This window comes from Physeter macrocephalus, chromosome 8, assembly GCF_002837175.3.
Source record: "Physeter macrocephalus isolate SW-GA chromosome 8, ASM283717v5, whole genome shotgun sequence".
Taxonomy (NCBI): Eukaryota; Metazoa; Chordata; class Mammalia; order Artiodactyla; family Physeteridae; genus Physeter; species Physeter macrocephalus.
In genome coordinates this window covers 27,676,652-27,697,574 of record NC_041221.1, presented here as the reverse complement: position 1 = coordinate 27,697,574, position 20,923 = coordinate 27,676,652, and the positions used below count along the sequence as shown (strand labels likewise).

General features: G+C 44.4%; 1 protein-coding gene across 1 annotated transcript in view; it reads left to right on the top strand.

The window, feature by feature from the left end:
- The first annotated feature begins 443 nt into the window (after positions 1-443).
- The window catches only part of DNAH5 (dynein axonemal heavy chain 5), a 258,228-nt gene continuing 237,748 nt past the window's right edge, over positions 444-20,923 (top strand). The window contains exon 1 of the mRNA XM_028492810.2: positions 444-622. Within this exon, the coding sequence (XP_028348611.1) occupies positions 611-622 (12 nt within the window). The 5' untranslated portion in view covers positions 444-610. The remainder of the gene's footprint in view (positions 623-20,923) is intronic.

The following is a 20,923-nucleotide window of genomic DNA, read 5'->3' as shown; positions in this document are numbered from 1 at the left end:
TTTAGGAAATTATCTTTGTCACCTCCAGGTTAAAACTCAAGGTTAAACATTTCCAGTGAGTTTTAGGCTGAAGAATCAGCTGTGAAGGTACCCGACAAGGACACAACGAGAGGAACCAGAGTATGAGTCAAGACTGTGGGAAGATGTGCGAATTAAAGTGGAAACATTCTAAATCTCATTTAGAAAATTTTTCTCCTGAAGCTAGAAACATAAAATTCAGAAGAGACACTCCAAACAAGGGGACTTGGTTGATGCGAGCAGGAACATTCAGCTCAGAGCCAACCGAAACTGGACGGAAAGCAGCCAAGAAATGGCTTCTGGGGCTCGGTAGCCGAAACCTCTGAACTTCTGCTCTCCGGGAGCCGGCGGCGAGCTCGCTGCGGCGTTAAGTGCCTCTGGACCCCCCAGCCCGGGGAGGCGCTGGAGCACCAGCAGCGGGAGGAGGGAACCCGGTCCAGGCGGAGCAAAGCTCGTCGCCACGGCGACCGCCTGAGCCGCAAACAGCCCGGTGAACGGAGCGAGAAGCAGTCCGAGCGGACGCCGGGGAGCAGCGCGGGCCGGCTGGCCCCCACCCGTGGCGTGTCCCCGCGGAGCGCCGGAAGGCAGCGCCATGGACAAGCTGGTACTGTGCGTGCTCGCTCCGCGCGGCTCCCACGCCCGGCCCGCCCCGCCACGGCACATGCGCGGCCTCCCAGCTGCCGGGTGCTCGCGGCTCCACGGGGTCCGCGCACGGGCGGGGGCGGGCCTCAGTTGCGGGCTTCAGCTTCAGGGCGTGGGTCCTGAAAGCGCCTCCGTGAGCCTGAGCGGCTAGAGTTGCCGGGTTTTGAGTTTGGCGTGTTTTGCTCAGGAGGCCAAAGGGCACTCATAAAATACAAAAGCCTAGGTTCAGGGACCACCTCTCCCCTTTGTCTTCAACTTGCTGCGTTAAGGCCACTAGTGGGCTGCGTCGTGGACCCAAGCAACCCTGGACCCATAGCGAGCATCAAATAGGTCCCGGTGTGGCGGAGGCAGCTCTTGTGGGAAGTTGTTGGCTGTAACTAGCTCTCCTTAGCCCTTGGGTTTGGACAAAAGCCAGCGTTTAGTTTCCTTGGAGAGAGGGAGAGGGGTGAGGTGCAGAGGAAGCCCCATTGGGCAGTTTCCTGGTGTCTTTTACTTTTGCCTGAGTGCACAGCAGGTGAGAAAGGGCCGGAAACGAACTCTGTGCATTTAAATCAGCTTTCGCTGCATTTGGCTTTGCTCGCTCTCTTAAATGAATATTGTGGAGTGGAAGAAAAAATCCAGGTACTTGTTTTTGCATTTATCTCCAAAAGTGATTCCTGCTCTTTGGAATTCAGGGAACGTCTAGGAGACTAAAGCTTTTTCTACAAACAAGAAACTAGGGACACGGAGGGGCTTTTGTACGCAGGAGGGCCCGGCGAGGTCCTGTCCAGTTTCAATATGGATTTCTGTGGTTACATTTTATCATTTACGCTATCTATAACTATATTACTATAGGAATATGTTATGCTAATCAATAAAATATGCATCCTGTCATGATTTAATAAACATAAATTGTATTACTGACTTAATTAAGAGCAATGTATATAGTTTATATATATAATACTTCAACATTTTCCTCCCCTCTGTAGATATTTACCTTGCAGAAAATTACCTGTTTTATTCTTGTGATCATCTTGCTATGGTAGACTCATTAATATTCTTATTTTCATATAACTTATGTCATAAATACTTGGAATTTCCAATATATCTACTTTGTGTTTCATTAAGACAAATACTCGTTAGTTCACTTTAATCTTTTTAGTGACTCTTTTACCCATTTTCTGTCCAGAAAAACAGACCCTGAAATGACAGATGGTATTGCAACTGCTAATACCAATGTCTTTTTTGTATTCCTTAATTTAAAATCCATATATTATATAATCTTACATAAATTTATCAAGTTTAACCCTGTAAGAATATTAAAATATGGCTATTAGCCTTATAGCATATTCTTATGTTTTATTTTATTATTATTATTATTTTATTTATTTATCTATTTTTTTGCGGTACGCGGGCCTCTCACTGTTGTGGCCTCTCCCGTTGTGGAGCACAGGCTCCGGACGCGCAGGCTCAGCGGCCACGGCTCACAGGCCCAGCCGCTCCGCGGCATGTGGGATCTTCCCGGACCGGGGCGCGAACCCGTGTCCCCTGCATCGGCAGGCGGACTCTCAACCACTGTGCCACCAGGGAAGCTCCCTTATGTTTTATTAATTATGCTCACTTTAGGGCTGAAAAAAGTAGGCCACTAAAACGATATCATTCCAATTTTATAAAAATAAAAAAGGTATGTAAATATGTATAGAAAACAGACTGAAAGGACATATACCAAAATATTGATCTCTGGCTGGTGGCATTAAAGAGGATTTTAGTTTTCTTTTTTTTCCTTTATTTAAAATTTTTTCATAATGAATATACATATGGTAAATCTATAAATATTTATATATTTAAATATAAATTATTGGTATATATTTAAACTATATAGTTAAGTAAAATGCAAACATATTGTCAAATATATATATATATATTCCCTGATGGCTTTCGGGGAGGGTTTTTAAAGGCAACGTTTGGGGTGAGGGATGCATCTTATGGATTTTCTTGTGATTGGTTGGTGGTGAGGTAACGGGGTGATGTTTTGGGAATCTTAATCATCAGCCTAATGGTTCCAACCAGTCTGGGATCTGCGTGCTTGCGGTCAGCATGTAGTCACCATCCTCCACTTGTAGTCACCATCCTCCATCCTCCTCCACCTCCACCTTAGTTTCTGCAGAACAATTCAAAGATACGTGTCAGATGGTTATGAATATCCCTTGAGGAGGAACAGGACTCTGTTTTAGGTATCATTACTTTTCTTGCTTGACTGCTTTTCCTTTGTTTCTGCATTCCCTCACTTCCCTAATTAGTAACTGCTTAAATCTGCTCTTTGGAACTCAGGGAAGGTCTGGGAGACTAAAGCCCTTTCTACTAACAAGAAATGGGGGACACGGAGGGTCTTTTGTACCCAGAAGGGCCCCACAAGTTCCTGCCCAGTTTCAATATGGATTTCTGTGGTTACATTATTTAGGAAAAATAAAAGCAAGTGGACACTGAGACATATAAATTGTTACAGCTGGGAAATGTGACCGGCTGCGGAGCTTTCAATTCCCTGGGGAGGGTAGAGGACGCTGTTCATCTCCCTTGTCTGAGGCTAGTATAGCATTAGAAAAAGGCTGCTATGAATAGGGCTATTTCGAGGAATTGGTTCCCGCTGCAGGAGAAATGTCAGGAGGAAGTTTACCTGTTAACATTTTCTCTTTTAGTCATGCTAAGCTCTTTCCTGGCACCGAGCACCGAGGCTGTTTATTTATACCTCTCTGCTGTTTGCATTTGGTTTTACTCTTTGTAGCCTTACTTTTAACCGACAGAAAAAGGGCGGAACAACTGCTCACTCCTTACTTTGTTTATGAATAAAAATCAAGAGCTTCAGCTCAAGAGTAAACTGCCCACCAGGGATATTTTGGTTTCCCAGGCTATTGCATGACACTCCTGGGGGGAGGTCAGCATTCAAGATGATGCTTGGATCCAGGTGTCCCCTCCCCTCAGGGCCAGACCCACCCCATCACCAGGTCCCATGGGTGGTTTGTTGGTTAGAATCTGAATGAATGCTTTCTTTCCGTATTAACTCCTCTCTAGAGAAAATGCTTTGAGAGTCAGGCTGGGGTAGGAAAGATAGAATTAGAGGATACTTGAGCAGTTTGGTTCAATTCAAAACACATTGCCTTAAGTACCTACTGTGTTTGGAGTACTTTGGAAGGGCTCCGGGGAATTTGACTTTTTCTGTCTCCATTTTTCCTCCCCCGCCTCACTTTGTTCCTTCATCTCTTCTTGCTTCTCTCCTTCCTCCCTCCCTTCCCCTACTTCCCCTCCTACAGTATGTATCGCATGCTTTCCTGTGGACCCTTTTCTCAAATTGCCCTTGATGATTTTGAAGTTCCCCTAACACTCACTACACAATTAATGATTATTCTCCCCCTTTTCTTTGGGGACCAGATGAGGTGAACAAATTGTGACTGCTGCCTCCTGGTTTTGAGTAACTTGGGTAAGTGATTTCGGCCTGTCTTGCAGGAGGTGGATTATACATATTGAGAAAGGAGGGTGAACATGTGATGCTTGTCAGATTCCTGACAAAGTTTATGCCTGCCCAGAGGTTATGCTATTTTAATAAGGCCGTTTAGAGAAAGCCTGCCGTTGTTCCTACCCCAGATGGGGGTGGTAGAATTGTGATCGGGTTCCCATGGGCCAACATTTCTGCCCCAGGGGAGATAATATGAAGAGTCAGAATGTCTTCCTTTCTTGCTGCGGCAGCCTCCAGGTTGGGCCAGCAGGGCTTGGCTGTGGGATGTGGGCGAAGCCTCCTGCACCCATCCCCAAGGGAGTGGTCATAGACTTCCTTGGACTGCTTGGACATTGGAAAAAATAAAAAAATCAAAAAATCTTACTCTTGGAGGGCTGAAAGCTGGGTGGGCCACTTCTGAACATTGTTTAGCTTATTTGGGTAAAGACTAAGAGTTTGTGATGCATTGGTGTCCTGGGGTGTCCAAGCTGCCTCACCTTTATGACCTAAACACGGGAGTTACTTCTGCTGTGGTCAAAACAGTCACAACTTCCTCCCTCCTCATTTTGATGGCAGAGACCCCACCTCTCAATGGGAGCAATGCCCACCTCTCATAAGGACACCAGTTTTATTGGACTAGGGCCCATCCCAATGACCTGGTCTTAACCTGGTGCAGTTTGCAAGGACCCTATATCCAAATAAGGTCATATCCTGATGTCTGGGGGGACTTCAACATACCTTTTTTGGGAGGGACACAATTCAACACATAACAGTGGTAAAAATGCATCAATCTATTTTTTTTTTTTTTGCGGTATGCGGGCCTCTCACTGTAGTGGCCTCTCCCGTGGCGGAGCACAGGCTCCGGACGCGCAGGCTCAGCGGCCATGGCTCACGGGCCCAGCCGCTCCGCGGCATGTGGGATCTTCCCGGACCGGGGCACGAACCCGCGGCCCCTGCATCGGCAGGCGGACTCTCAACCACTGCGCCAGCAGGGAAGCCCGCATCAATCTATTATTAGTAATTTCCCTTTTAGTATGAATTCTTATTTTTTTCCTTTAAAATACATAGTTTTAAATTTAAGAAGTAGTCAGTAGTCATGGAAAATAAAGAAAAAACCCCTCAAATGACATAAACAATTTAAAGCATGTCTTTATCCCAGTCCTGTCCACTAGCTCCCTCACTGGAAGCAGTCATGGCAGTAGTTGTTTTGGATGTCCCCTGAGAAACTTCCATGCACCTCAGTGTTTTCATCTATAAAATGGAAATATTACCTTCCTCACAAGATAATGTTTAGAATGAAATGAGTTAGTAAATGTAAAATACAGTGTGAGAGGAGGCACTTAATAAATGTTATTCATTTTCCCAGCTTAGTGAGGATAGTCTAGAAGTGGTTTACAGTGAAACTACTGAAGGTTAGGTTTCAGGCCCCCCACTTGCACGGGGAGGACCCAGGAATATGTTCAACGGATGTACGTTTTTGTACAATTTGCAGAAGTAAGATATCTTAACTGCCATTGGCGAAGAACTAAGTCTCTTTCCATTTTAACTTCACCTTCATTCAACTTTCCTTGTTCTTGGGTGAAGTTGGAATGGCAACAGGCATTTTTAAGATGCAAGGGGAAGCCAAGTTGAGAACATTCCCTGTAGGTTTGGGGCGATATATCAAAGAGCTAGCACAAATATATTTTGCTGTATGTCTCTGCTATGCATTCCTCCTGCTGTGTCCACTTGGCCAGATTCATGACCTAAAGGTCCAGGGCTGAGGTCATGTTCAATGTGAAGGTGTTCTGTGGCGCCCAGCTTGGAAGGATGGGCTCCGTGGAGGAGAAACCAGGTTTGAAATGGATGAGCCAGAAGCTAGTCTAGGAAAAACACTTAATCACCAAGTGTGCCCAAAGCAGAGGATTGGGTTCTCATCAATGTCTGTTCAAAAATGAAAATTCTCTTCTGTCATGACTGTTCTTGATAATGTAATAATTGTAAGCACAGTATACATTTTTTTCCCTTTATGATAGAAATTATGCAAAATAGAGTTGATCAAAATTCCTGTGTTTGGGCTTCCCTGGTGGCGCAGTGGTTGAGAGTCCGCCTGCCGATGCAGGGGACGCGGGTTCGTGCCCCGGTCCGGGAGGATCCCACGTGCCGCGGAGCGGCTGGGCCCGTGAGCCATGGCCGCTGAGCCTGCGCGAAAAATTCCTGTGTTTGTAGGGTACAAACCTGTAAACTGTAAATAGCCAGTACATCTGTCTGGGAACTTGCATGTTTTGAGTACCCCGTCTCTCCATAATAAAAGACAAATTTCAATCATCCCTGCTGGAGGAAGGACTAAATTATTTTTGCATTCACTCTATAGAAGACATTGCAAAGTTGTTGTAAGAAGAGGAGATCAAAGAGTTTTCGGCCAAAACTATATCTCTATCTATATGTATATCTATTTTGGCATAAAAGTCTTCCAGGAAATTAATACAGTCTGTTATTTATTTCCTGGCTTTTGTGTTACCAGCCTTAAAAAATTTGTAATTTGTTATATTTTATTTTTTCTTTCTAGGTAAATATTCACTTTAATGCCTAATTTTGTGTTTATAACTCTGTTTTCTCTTTCTTAATGTGGGACCCCCAATTTGAGTAAACCTCAGACCCCACTAAATCGAGATCCACCCCACACTGGCCTAAGTAAGTGCTTTAATGGGTTACTTGGGAGCTCTTGGCCCTGGTGGAGGATGGGAGGGGAGAAGTAGAGAGGAGGTGGAAGGAAGGAAGGAGGGAAGGAAGGGGCTAAAGGCTAATTTTGCCTTTGTCCCAGTTTTCCCTTGGGCTGGCTTTGGTGGTGAGGCATCGGGCATCATTTGTTAAATGAACCTACTGTATAGCACAGGTGACTCTGCTCAGTATTATGTAACAGCCTAAATGGGAAAAGAATTTGAAAAAGGATACATGTATATGTATAACTGAATCACTTTGCTACACACCTGAAACTCACACAGCATTGTTAATCAACTAGACTCCAATATAAAATAGAAAGTTAAAAAAAAAAAGCATGTTACACGTGCTGTGCTCTACAAGGCAATGTGGCGGAAGTAAAAGAAACTGAAGGTACAGGTCTTTGTTCTCAAAAAGGTTTAACCATCTCATTGGGAAGACAAGCATGCCAAACACTGCTGAAAATCCTAAACAAGTTAAAATGAAAGCCGACTCAGCAAAAAGTGCCTGTGGTTACTCAAAATGCATGAAGAGCACAGGGGAATCAGTGTGGGCAAAGCCTGAAATTGGCCTCCATCAGCCACTCCAAGTCTTGTCTGAGGACAAGTGTACGACCGGGAGGTCCTGGCATGTGGTCAGCCTACCTGCATTGATACGGGTTCGCTGCCACTCATGCGTGATGGACAGATGCTGCTGAAGCTGGATTGTGACAATGAACCTGCACAGCTGTTCCAGCTGAACCTAAGGAGGCGAACAGCCAGCCACGCAGGGAGAAGAGATGTTCCAGGCAAAGCAGTAAGGGCAACAGACTGACGGATTAGGTGGGCAACAGTCTTGGAGCAAAGAGGAGGAGCTGGGCGAAGAGCTCTCAAATGAGGTCCTTGCTCTCCAACTAGGTTACGACTCCTTTTCCATTGAAGTTTATAAGTGGCGAAGACTGTCAGCCCTATGGTGGCTCCTTTTAGTAACGATGAAGAACGGTTAAGCTTATTTTCCGTGTCATAGCAGACTTTGATTATACGTAGTTGTTGTGTCTGGGGTTAGGCATCTTTTCATGTTTGTAATGCGTAATGAGTCATTTTACAACAGGATACTACTCTTCTGTCTTTCTTCATGATACGACTGTTTTGCTGAAGTTTCTTATGGTCATGATTTTAAAGGTCTACCTTTCTTTAATGTATACTATCATTTCAACCATTTCAGAATGGATGATTGTACTTTTCCAGGAAGGCCAGTGTACATAATTAATTATATCAATGGCGGAATTCCTTTTGAGGGAGGAAGTTGTCTTTGTTTGGGAAAAACAAACTCTTGTTAAGTCACTAGAGATAGGAGATGAGACCTGAGGGCAAAGCCAGAACAACCCAGGAGAGGAGCTTACTGCAGGCTCACTGTCTGGGTGGGTGAGGGGTGGAGCAGAGATGGAGGGAGAGATGGAGGCTGGACGGAGGCTGGGGGATGCCTGCAGATGGGGGCTGGGTCAAGTGCAGTGGAAGAGTCATGGGAAAATCCCCCAGGCGAGGGATGAGCAGAGAGCCTGAGAATGGGAATGCCCGGTGTTTCATTGGGAAACTGTCTTCCTCCTTTTGCTCTATGGGGTCTGCTCTATTCACAAGCTACTTTGCTGTTTCCTAGAATTTGAGCAGTGGGCTGCGTTGTACATATGGACCCCTAGAGGAAGGACCTCAGAGCTGGGGTTATCTTGAGCCCCTCAGCCCCTTGGGGGTCTACTGAAGTCTTGGAAAGGGCATGGAATGGGTGCTCGGCCAGGTTCATCTAGACCTCAAGAGGCTAGGGCATCACAGCTGGCTTCTGGGTACCTTACTGCACGGGGGTGTGACTGTTAATTAGCAGAGCTGATTCCAGAACCACCCATGCAGCAAATCTCTTTTTGTAGCCATGCTCATGCTTTTCAAACTTTTTTTGAGGATGGACTATAGGATTCATTTTATTTTTGCCCTCATGCTATTAGGGGAAACACCTATGTCTGTCCGTGTCTAGCCCAATGCTGAGTATATGAGGCAATTATAAAGGTTTATTAACTGAGTAGTCTTTTCATGAGGCTAAACTCTATGTCATCTCTATTTTGTTACCTTCACAGTTGATAATAAAGTGGGTGGAATATTTGATTTTCTTTTTGCTGAGAAAATTCATCTCAGAACCCTTGGGTATTTAGTATCCTTTTCCCAGGCTTACGGAGACCTAGAAGCTTAAAAATGAGAAACCCCTCCCAGTCCCTTCATTTACCTTGAAAATATGTTCCACCTGCTTAAAGAGAAAACAGCGTAATGAAAGCACAGCATATTTAACTTCTTTAGGAACCTATTGTAGCATCTGCATCATGGTTATATTTGTTCATTAACTTCATAATGACTTTGGGACCTAATTTTATCTTTGTTAGAATTCTAGATCTCCATTTTAAAGCTAAGCATGTGTAGACAGACACCGCTAAGGAAAAAAGTAGGCGCCCACTGGCCCTTCATTGAGGACCTTAATCATGCCCTGTGTTTTTGACTCCTCATTTCCCTATCATTGGCTTATATACACTTTAAGGGTGTTAATGAATAACAGAAATAGATTTCCACTTCTTGAAAAAGAGCTTTGGTGTTTCTGGGATAATTAAGGCATCTGAAGAAGTCACTGGGTCATTACCTAGCGGCCTCCATGGTGATAGTTGGTTTAGGAGAGGTTGGTTAAGTTTCATCCAGGGAGTTTTAGTAACTATGTAGTAATATATACCCAGTGAGCTAATATTTTTAATTTACCATAAAGATTTAAAAATGGCTAATAATGTATTCTTACCTTCTTGATCTCCTTTTAGTACTGGGAAATAACATTAGATGGCAGTGGAATACCGATGACTTGGCAGTTCTTTATTAAGTGTGTTACATAAGTCCAGCTCCATTACAAGGGAATCCCCCCGGATAGAGGCTAGAGAGATGTATTCTTGCAGTGGAATTTCTTCAAAATAGATGTTTAAAGTCAAGTTTTAAGGCCACTGGCACCAAAGAAATAAAACAGGGCCTAGCACATGGTCAGTAAATGAATAAGTATAAAGAGATTAGGTTAAATATTCATCTGTTTTGGACAAAGCCTTAAGAGCAAAGATAGGTGCAAATGATCTTTTAAAACAGTGATACAGACCTTACCTGGTGGTGCAGTGGTTGGGAATCCACCTGCCAATGCAGGGGACACGGGTTCGATCCCTGGTCTGGGAAGATCCCGCATGCTGCGGAGAAACTAAGCCCATGCGCCGCAACTACTGAGCCTGCGCTCTAGAGCCCGCGCTCTGCAACGAGAGAAGCCACCGCAATGAGAAGCCTGCTCACCGCAACAAAGAGCAGCCCCTGCTCACTGCAACTAGAGAAAGCTCGCGCGCAGCAACGAAGACCCAACGCAGCCAAAAATAAATAAATAAATAAATTAAAAAACAAAACCAAAAAACCAGTGATACAGAAATTCTGAAAAGAGATATCATGGGTTTTCCTTCATTCTCACCTTTATCTCCATCCTCCTCTGGATTTCTTAAATGTGCTATGTGCAATTTTGTGGGTAATCTGGGAATTGGGTGGATTTTTTATTTTTGGTCTCGATGCACGGCTTGTGGTTTGCGGAATCTTAGTTCCCCGACCAAGGACTGAACCGTAGCCCCCTGTAGTGGAAGTGCAGAGTCCTGACCACTGGACCGCCAGGGAATTCCCTGGGTGGATTTTTCTGATTGAGGTCTGATGGACATGGTGGGAGTAGTGTGTTCGTTGGGGGAGAGTGGGGGTAATCAGTCATCTTGTGCAGAACATTGGGGTTTTGGAGAATTCCAGGCTCTTCACAGCTGCTTAGTTTAGCTCAGCAATTCCTGTTCCTGCAGCTCAAGTAGCAAGCACCACCCAGCCAATCTTTGGTGGATGCAGACCAGACCAACCGTTCGTTCTGTGGAGTAGAGAGCTCCTTTGAACAATTATTTGAAAATAACTTAATCCTTGACTACTTAAAAAATACCTGTTTCCTGGAAGCTAGGTACCTGGGTGAGCTGAATGAGCAAATGAACATCTGTGGCATTTCCTTGGGGGTTTGTTACACTACCTTGTAGCTTCTGGGGCTTGGGTCTTCATCACCTAAACAGCACTTGCTTTATTTATAGTAAGATTACTTTTCAACAAAGTCTGTTAATTCCTGCTCTGTGTACTGGAGGATATTGCAGTGAAATAAAGGATTTTGCTGAATGCTTGTTACATATAACACTCAAACTTCTTTACCAGATTTAATCCTGACTGTTTTTAGAGATAAGGACCCATTCACCACTTTTTGCAGACGATATTTGCCTGAAGTCTGCACCTAGAGACAGAGGATAAGAAAGAAATGGTTCTCTTCTTGTGTTTAGGCTTTGTGAGTTTCAGCATATGTTTGTGACCCCTTCCTTGACATGTCAACCCCAGTAGTAGAAAAATGAAGAGCTCCTGCACCTTGCCCGTCTCTTTTCTGTCTTCTCCTTCCCCTCCTTTCTCTCACCCTCTTCCTCATCCCTCCAGGATCCTTCCTGCTCCTGTTTCCTCCCCTCCACCTCCGCCTCTCCCCCTTTCCTTCCTCTCCTCCAAAGCCCATGAAAAGCATGCATCTAGGGGAAAGGGAACAGTTCAGGCGAGCGAGCGCTTTCCCTTCTTACACAGAGCTCAGCAGAGCGGGCTCCCAACTGGCTGGTTGGTTTGGGCAGCAAGATGTCATTGGTTCATTTTCAGACCTTGGTCTTGAAGAAGACAAACTTAAAGAGTGTGAACTCATATTTAAGGTTTGCCATAGTTTCAGCTTGGGTATTATGCCTTTTCCCCCTGTTTTACAAGTTGGTTTTCTTTTACATGGTTCAAAAAAAAAATGATGACTTTCGTGCTGGTCAGGTTGAGGCATGCTCTGGAGAGGCAAAGTCCAGACTTGTTTAGGGTAGAGGGGTAAATCCAGACCCTGGACGTTGGTTGTGCTCTGCGAGGGCAGCTGCCTGCACGAAGTATTCAGAAAAGAAAATGAAGAGCCTCTCTTAAGACGGTTTACTTGCATGATTCTGAATTCCTGCAGTGAATTTGTTCAGGATTAGCACCTTCAATGTTATCTGTTTTTCTCAGTTTATATTTTTCCTTTTAGATTCACTTTGTTATACAGCAGAAACTAACACAACATTGTAAAGCAATTATACTCCAATAAAGATGTTTAAAAAAACAGATTTCCTTTAAAAATAAAATTTTAGAGGCATGAAATGGTTTTTAAAAAATTTTTTTTTTTTTTTAAAGCAAATGTGTATTGTTCCCTTGGGGCAAACAGTTTCCTCCCTTTCTTCTTTGCTTCCTTCCTTTTTTTTTTTTTTTTTTTCCTCTCTCTCTCTCTCTTTCTTTTTAAAATTAGTTTAACAACACAGAATCTGGAGCCAGATTTCCTGGGTCTGAATCCTAGCTCCAGCACTCGTTAGCTGTGTAACCTCCAGTAGGTAACTTGACTTCCCTGTGCATCAATGTTTTAACCTGTAAAAATGGGGAAAGTAACAGTAACTACTTCATAAGTAAGTTGTGAGGATCTGGTGAGTTGTTATTTATAAAGTGCTTAGAACAGGGCCAGGTAGAGAGTAATGCTAGTAATTAAAATAAAAATAAGACAGAGGTAAACCTAGGAAGTACAGAGAAGCAAAACAAAACCCATAAAAATAATTAAGCCAACCTCTCAGTCTCAGAAATAATCACTGTCAGTCTCTCCCTCTGTCCCCACATACATGTATATGTAATTTATTTCTAATTAAAAAATTTTTTTTTACAAAAATTGATTCATACTCTTTCAGGGCCCTATTTCTTTTCATTTTTTGACACATAATAAACATATCTCAATTTCATTAAAATGCCTCTTGAACGTGATTTTTCATGGCTGTGTCGAATTCCATCGTATACCTCTAAGTAAGTTATTTTACGAATCTCTTATTATGAAGCTGGGAAGATTTTTGTCGTAAACTATTTCCCACATTAATAATTAAAAAAATACATATGCTGTTGTGATCACAATAGCCCTATGCCTCTCCTCCATCTGCAGGCATCACGTCCTCCACCCACGGGCACCCCCTGCTCCCAGCACTTCTATCTTCTCAGGCCTCCATTTTCCCTGGCTTCATTTGAGAAATGCTCTTTAGGAGATTTTTTTTTTGGTTATCAAAACACCTTATTTAAACAGCAAACACCTAATGGATGAAGATGTGGTATTTATGTATACAATGGAATATTATATAATAATATATATATAATATATATTATAATATATAATAAATAATAATATATAATATATAATAATAAAAAAGAATGAAATAATGCCATTTGCAGCAACATGGATGGACCTAGAGATGATCATCCTAAGGGAAGTAAGTCAGAAAGAGAAAGACAAGTAAATGATATCACTTATATGTGGAATCTAATAAAAAAATACAAATGAACTTATTTACAATATAGAAGCAGGTTTATATGTATCGAAAACAAACTTATGGTTACTAAAGGGGAAATGTTAGGGGGAGGGATAAATCAGGCGCTTGGGAAGTAGTGGATCCCTACACTACAAAGTGTAAGATAGGTGACTAACAAGGACCTACTGTAGAGCACAGGGAACTCTGCTCAATATTCTGTGATAACCTAAATGGGAAATGAATTTGAAAAAGAATAGATGTTTGTATATGTATAACTGAATCAACTTTGCTGTACACCTGCAACTAACACAGCATTGTAAATCAAGTTTATGCCAATATAAAATAAAAATTAAATTTTCAACTCTGCTCAATATTCTGTGATAACCTCTGTGAGAAAAGAATCTAAAAAAGAGTGAGTACATGTATATGTTTAACTGAATCACTTTGCTGTACAACTGAAACTAACAACATCGTAGATCAACTGTATTCCAATAAAACTAAAATATTAAAAAAAAAAACCCCAGCAAACACCCATACCCCTTCAAAGTAAAGTAAAACAAAGCCAAAGCCCTCATCAAACACTATAATAATGCCTCTCTCCAAAGAGTAGGAAGCTAATGGAGCATCAGGAAGAAAATACAGCCGATGGACAACGAAAATGTTCTCTGTGCTCTATGTTTATCCTACTTTTGTATTATCTATCATAAAACAATTCTCAACTTTTAAAATTTAGACAGTTCTTACATTCTCAGGTTATTGTAAGTAGATCTTTATTTGTCAAATAGCAAAGTCTTAACAACCAGAATAAGGGCAGAGCCAAGCCTGGAGTGTCTCTTTTAGGTAAAGAATCCAAGGGATGGTTAAGCTCTCCATCTAGCGGCTGCCCAGGAAGTGGCTTCCTTGAATCTGGCCTTTTTCAGTTCTGGTTTCTGTGTAACAGGCTTACCACGATGTGTTCATTTTTCTCCAGGCAAAGTAGTTATTATTTGAGAAGTCCCATTGAAGCATCTCATTAAATTCGCTCATATTTGGTATATAACGAGGCACGAAGTTCATTTGCTAATAGGATCTTTCCCTTCATTCTCTTGTGTAGGAAATCGATTGCTGATCTGTTGTTACTACAACAACGCTCAGTGTAACCCACTTACAGGGGCATGAATTGCTTCACGCCTCGCGTCCAGTTACTGCAGTATCCTATTGCATTTTCAGTTACTGAAAAGAAAACTAGCCAGGAATTTTTCCTGTCTACCATGTTCAGCTTCTAACTCGACCACAGACCTCATTTAACTCAAGAACATCTTGCAATGAGTTCCCTAAAAAAGCAGAGCCGGGGCATGGATGTGTGTCACCAATTCGTTCGGAGTGCAATCCCAGGAAAGCAAGCGTTGAGGGGAAAAGGGAGTGAGGTAAGGAAGGAGGGAAAAGCAACAGGAGGTGTGTTATTTAGCTGGGAGCTTCCAGGTAGCAGTCTGGTGGGACTCTGCCACGAGGCCACTGGGAACACGAGTCTGGCCGTGCAGCGGGAGGGGGAGGGGAGAACTTGCCTCCTGCTGCGCTTTCCCACTGGTGGACGTTTGCTTCACTGACATGAATTAATTCCCTTTTTCTTCTGGTGTGCGTCATGGGTGACAAGCAGATTCCAGGTGTCTTGTGGCAACAGGGAAACCCTGGGCAGGAGGTGAGAGGCCTACAGTCTGGAAATGAAGCAAGAACCGTTGTGGGCCGTGTGTAGGCAGAGGTGGTCAGCGCCCACCCAGAGCTGGATACAAAGCCACAGCTGAGCCAGAACAGGTGGTCCAGGGCCTCAGAGACAGGTGAGGCTGAACGGATGAGAGGTGGTGCTTGAAAGCGTGGGACTCAAGTGACCTTGCTTAGAGTGTGTTCAGCCCAGATTCTGCTCACGGGAGCCCATCAAGGAACTAAATAAATATTGGTTACGGATTTTAATATATTTTCTAGTAAATGCTTCCTGCAAGATTCCTTCTAATGGTGATGATATCGTGCACAGATTAGGATCCTTTTGGTTGCAGAAACCTAAACCGCGAAAGCAGAGAAGGGTTAAAGCCCGAGTGGCCAGGGTTGCCCTGGGGAATCACAGTGTGGGCAGCAAGGAGGCTGGATCTGAGCAAAGGGCAAGAGGCAGGACTGGCAAGTACCCTGGACTCTCAGCTCTGCACACGTGGGGTGTTTGTTTCACTCTCGTCCGTCTCTTTCTCACGAGCGGCTTTGTTCGCGCGCGTAGTCTGCGGGAAGGCATGGCATTTTGTTCGGAGGGGATCAGGGAATAAGGAGGTGCTGGTCACTGGGAACAGAGACGGAAGAGTGCCCTTCACACTGGCTTTCCTAGTGAAGTCGAGAACTGGGGGGCTGTAGGATGCAAGCCTGGACTTGAAGACCATTGCCTGAACAAGCAGAGGCTGAGAAGCTACAGCTCCTCAAATGGTGCTAGAAATCCTTATCCTTCACCTTAATTAATGATTCCTAGAGTTGCAGTTAATGAGCCATCCTATCGAGACAGCTAGCGTGAGTGACACTTTATAATCAAACATTTTCAAAATGCCACACTGCTTAGCAACAGAATTGCTTGGAGAGTAGCGCCATCTTGTGGAGAAGCCTGAAAATATTTCAGTGCCTTACTGCTCAAGGTTAAGCAATTGAAGCAAAATGCATTTGAATTTTAATATTATTACCCTTTTGGGAAAATACCATGAAATTTTATGTAATCAGACCAGTACATTTCGTGTGAAACGTATAGATGTTATTTTTCATAGGTGATGAAGTCACTTCAGCCAATGATACTGACTCTAATTGCGCTCATTTCTTAAAAAAAGTCTAGATGGCTTACCTTTAATTTCCTGCACAAAACATTATTGTCATGATTCTACTCCATTCACTTATGTGAATTCTAAGCAAATCAAGGATGATTATGATTAGCTTGGACATGAATAAAGATTCCTATAAACTCGAGGAGGCTGGGTAAACCATCTAAGGATAGAGCAATGAAACAGAGCTGGACGGATGAGAAGGTTTTGTGTTATGTAGTTGAAACTCCCTCTGTTTTTCTAGAAGTTTAACAATGTCATGAAATGCAGCAGGTGGCTAGGTTTTCTTTCTCTAGGTATGGTTAATATTAAGGAAAGGGCTGAGGTAGGATGCAGAATCATTTCTTACTAGAGGATCTTAGGCCAACTCTTTACCTTCGAATGTGCAAAAAGACCATCAACAAGGAGCCCTGAGTTCTCGTCCTGGCCAGTCACCACCTGCCTCCCTCATTCGGGGAAAGTGACTGAACTTCTCCAGGGACCAGTTTCCTAATGTGTCCTGCGAGGAAACTGATCTTGTAAGAGTCCACCTTTCAGGTTTAAGAGTAGGAGCAAACCAGAAGCATTGCACGATGCTGAGGAGGAGAAGCAGAAGGGACCTCTGCTTCCCAAGAGGCCCCACGCGTGGGTTGTGCGAGAGGAGGTGGTGCCTAGGTGCCCAGGTGTAGCTGCCCCGGGAATGTGAGCTCCCTGCTCACGGAACTTACCTGTGCCTTCCGGATCTGGTGGACAGTCATTGCAAAAGCCCACATTTATGACCTGAAGGATCAGAAAACACTGGGTTTATGAGGGGAATTTCAGGTACCATGGCACTTGGAGTTTCTCCCGGCCCCAGTAGCAAGCTAGGAGCTGTGTCAGGAAGAGAAGAGTTATTTCCAAAGCGGGCAGTTGGGGCCTCTGCTATGATTTTCTTCCCAGGCCTCTACGCAGCATTCCATCTTCCCCGGGAACTTCAAGCTGGGTCAGAGGCTCAGAGGGGCTTGCACCAGATGGAGCCGTGTCTTGCCCTGGGCTCCCTGCGCCCCGACTCAGAGCTGGAAGCGTTATACATTACTATGTCCATGGCAGGAGCAGTGCCCCCCAATATGGGATATATTGCTTCCAAAAGCCAAAGAGGCTCAACAAAACTTGTGCTTCTTTCTAGTTCGAGAAATCATATTTGGAAACAGCAGCTGTAATTAGAGTCCATCTCTGATTAAGCTTAGTTCGTGTCGTTCAGTGCTTCTCACCCAAGAGCAATTTTGTCCCCCAGGGGGCATTTGGTAATGTCTGGAGACAACATCACAACTGGAGAGGGTGTGCTGCTGGCACCTAGCGGCTAGAAGCCAGGGGTGCTGCTAGCCGTACCACAGCGCGGGATTTATCCACCGCACATACCAGGAGTGCCCACTGAGGAGCCCTGCTCCAAAGTCATTTGTCCTGAGAGAGGTACTGGTAGAAGAGGAGAATTCAAAGGATTTGTGGTAGGGATCGCCACCTGCGTCTGTCCTGTCTTTGACGGTGGCTCTGCTTTCTGTTTTCACTGGGAGAGGATGTTCCAGGAGAATCTATACCTGAGAAAATGGAGGATTCTGCTGTTTGCCAAGGATGTCTGTTCTGGTTATACACTTAGACATTGTGGAAGCAACCGCTGGATGAGTTCAGTTGTCCAGTGGGTCACAGGATGAGTCTGTGTATCCACTGGGTCCACTGGAGAGAGACTTGGAGTCAAACACCATTTATCACTAACCCCAGGCTCTCCTGCTTTTGACTGGTGGCCCACGATGGCATGCTTCGCCAGCTCAGAGCAGGATTCACTAATTTCCAAGGGTCTGGGAATCTCCTTTCCCCGGTGCAGTTACCTTGCTCAGTGGCTGCCACCCTACAGCGCTGTATTCTTTACGTTCCCCGTAATTGTTCACCGCAGGAGACCTCGGGGTTTCTAAGGCCATGGCCTTCAATGTCACGTCATTCCGGACCACCACAAGTGACTATCTAAGTAACTGCTTTGCCACTGTGTGCTGTGACTGTTAGTGTCCCAGTGTCTGAAAGCATCTGGATACAGGTCGCCAGGCTCAGATTCCACCTTCCTGTGGGGAGCCGTTTCCTGACTTTCATTTCTGGTACCATTGCTTGGTCATTGTTCTCAGTTATAGATATCAGCATCCACTTTCCTGTTTAAAGTGCAAAGGACTTTATCAAGGGGTACGGCTGTCGCACGGAATCGAGTGTGAAGTTTTGAACAAAATAAACAGTATAAAATATAAAAATAAGCAGCTGAGCTTCCAAAGCCACACCACAGAGCTGGGCCACTAAAGGAAACGTGGCGTCTACTTGATCAGTGAACTGCCAGCCTGGTTCTGGTCCCATGGCCACATCACCTCTGCCGTAATTCGCACCAGCAAAGTGGATGTCTCACGCCCTACCTCCCATCAGAGCTTGGTCCGATGCAAAATCTCATGCAAGTTCACCTGATGGGAAGAACCTAAATGACATATGGATCCCTAGCTGCAAGGGAGCTGCAAAGGGGTCTGGGAAATGTAGTTTTTAGCTGTCAAGTTACTACAGTACAAAAACCAAATACTCGAAACGGATTAGCATGGATGTTGAATGAGTGAATCTTCGATATCCACTGCAGAATACAAGATGGAATTTTAGACAAGGCTGAAATTCAGCAGATACGTGCTGGTACAGCCATACTAATTGTTGAAGTGTTGGGTACCTCCATTCCATATGGTAAGTAAACCCTTGCTTCTGAATTCTCAAGGGCCCCGTTGTTGCCCTGGGTGCTCTCTGTCCGCTCACTGGGAGTCCATGATTCTTCTCCATTTTCCAGCAATTTAAAGACTTCTGCCTGGACAGAGCTGTGGACTGGCATCTCTTCTTTTTGTTGGTGCCCAAGTCCGTCCCCTAAAGTTCTGCCTCTTGGATGCCTGCTATTTGCCCCCCACCCCATGTGGACTCTAGAGGGTCAGTCTGTGCTCCATCAATACTCTCCACCTTCTGGGAAGTCCCGAGGGAGCATTCCATTCAGCCATCCTAGTCCCTACCAGCCTCCTAACCACCTAGACACGCTTTCCATGGCTTCTGGGTCATCCACATGCCTCTCCCAGTGGGCTCAGAGGCGGTGGGGAAACAGTGAATAGTGGTGGTAGCACTGGCACCCCCATGGGCAAACACCTGGTGCCCATCTGGCCCATGAAGCTGTGGCTGTGCACTGTTGTAGGAACTGGTCCCCTTAGGACTTTGGCTGTAAGAAAGCCAGGGAAAGGGTGTGAGTAGCAATCGGGGCACTGGTTTGGAGTGTCAGTCTCCCTGGACATCATGGGTACTCCTGAGGCTGGAGAGAGACCCTAGAGGATGCATGGGACTTGTGTGGGTGGTATGGGGCCAGGGAAGTTGCTTTTCAACATCCCTGGAAAAGTCATTAAAACCCCTCAATGCCAATGCCAACCTATCATAGGCATTAACGAATATATATATACATATCTCACTGCTCTGTGCCAAACATGTTCTAAAAGAAAATTAATTTTGGTACCATAATTAGCATCCTCTTCCCCCCACCATTTTATGAAGGAGAAAACGGAAGCATAGAGAAGATACTTTACACCAAAGTTCTACAGGAGGCAACCCAGCCTAGAGCCATCCCTTACCCACACCACTGCACCATCTCTCACAGAACCTGAATGGTTGGGTTCGACCTTAAATACGACATGCCGACAAACACCCTGAAGACTTAGTTGTTTATTAGTTTCCTATTGCCGCCGTAACAGATGACCACGAACTTGGTGACTTAACCCACATTTCTTCTCCTACAGTTTTGGAGGTCAGAAGTCCAAAGTCCATCTCACTGGGTAAAATCAAGGTGTTGGCAGGCATTCCTTCCGGATTCTGGGGTGAATCCATTTCCTTTCCTTCCGTGGTTTCTCAAGGTCACTTGCATTGCTTGGCTCATGGCCGCCTCCTGGCATTGTTCCAACACCCCGTCCTTTCTCACATCAACTTCTCTCTTGAGTCTGACCCTCCTGTTTCCTGCTTAGACAGACCCTTGGGATGACAGTGAGCCTGCCTGGATAATCCAGGATATCCTCTCCCTTCCCCAGATCCTTAGTTTCTTCGCCTTTGCGAAGTCACTTTTTTCATGTACGGTAATTCATAGGTTTACGGGTCAGGACATGGACGTTTTGGGGGGCTGAATAATGATATTCAGCCTACCACTGTTGTTAGTGGAGATTTTGAACACGTAAGAATCTCAGTATTAGGAGGGCTAGGAAAATTTTGAATATATTTGCCATTAATTCAGTAGAAACTGGGTGAATATCCAGCCCCATGAATAACAGAGCTGATATTAAAAATTCTCCAAGACTATGCCACTTAATGACTGTCAAATCAATGGGGGAGATTTGTTGGAAGATTATTGATTATATCAAACAATGCCTTAGACCAGATATGTATTTTAAGCTGATGTGCTATAAGACCTTGTTGTTTTATAATATATATAATTTATTTTCTCTAGAGATAAAAGGGAAAGTATTTAAACATCCAATTTGTATGTTGGTTTATATATTGATTTTTTTGTGTGTATAGGTTGTTAAATATTATTAATATACCCCCAACAATAAATGCTTGAAGGGCTCAGTCTAGTAGAGGGGAGAGAATTATCTGAACACACGACTGCATTACATTGTGCTGTGTGCGAGCATGGAAGGGTGTAAGGGTGGAGAGCAGCGGGTGACGTTGGGCAAATCTTTCCTAAGGTGAGTGCTAAGCAAGTTGGAAGCAAAGAACAGGAACTTAGCAAATGGACAAGGCACAGGGCATTTTTCCCAACATAGGAGGACTGGGACCAGACAGGTGTTTTGGACATTGTGG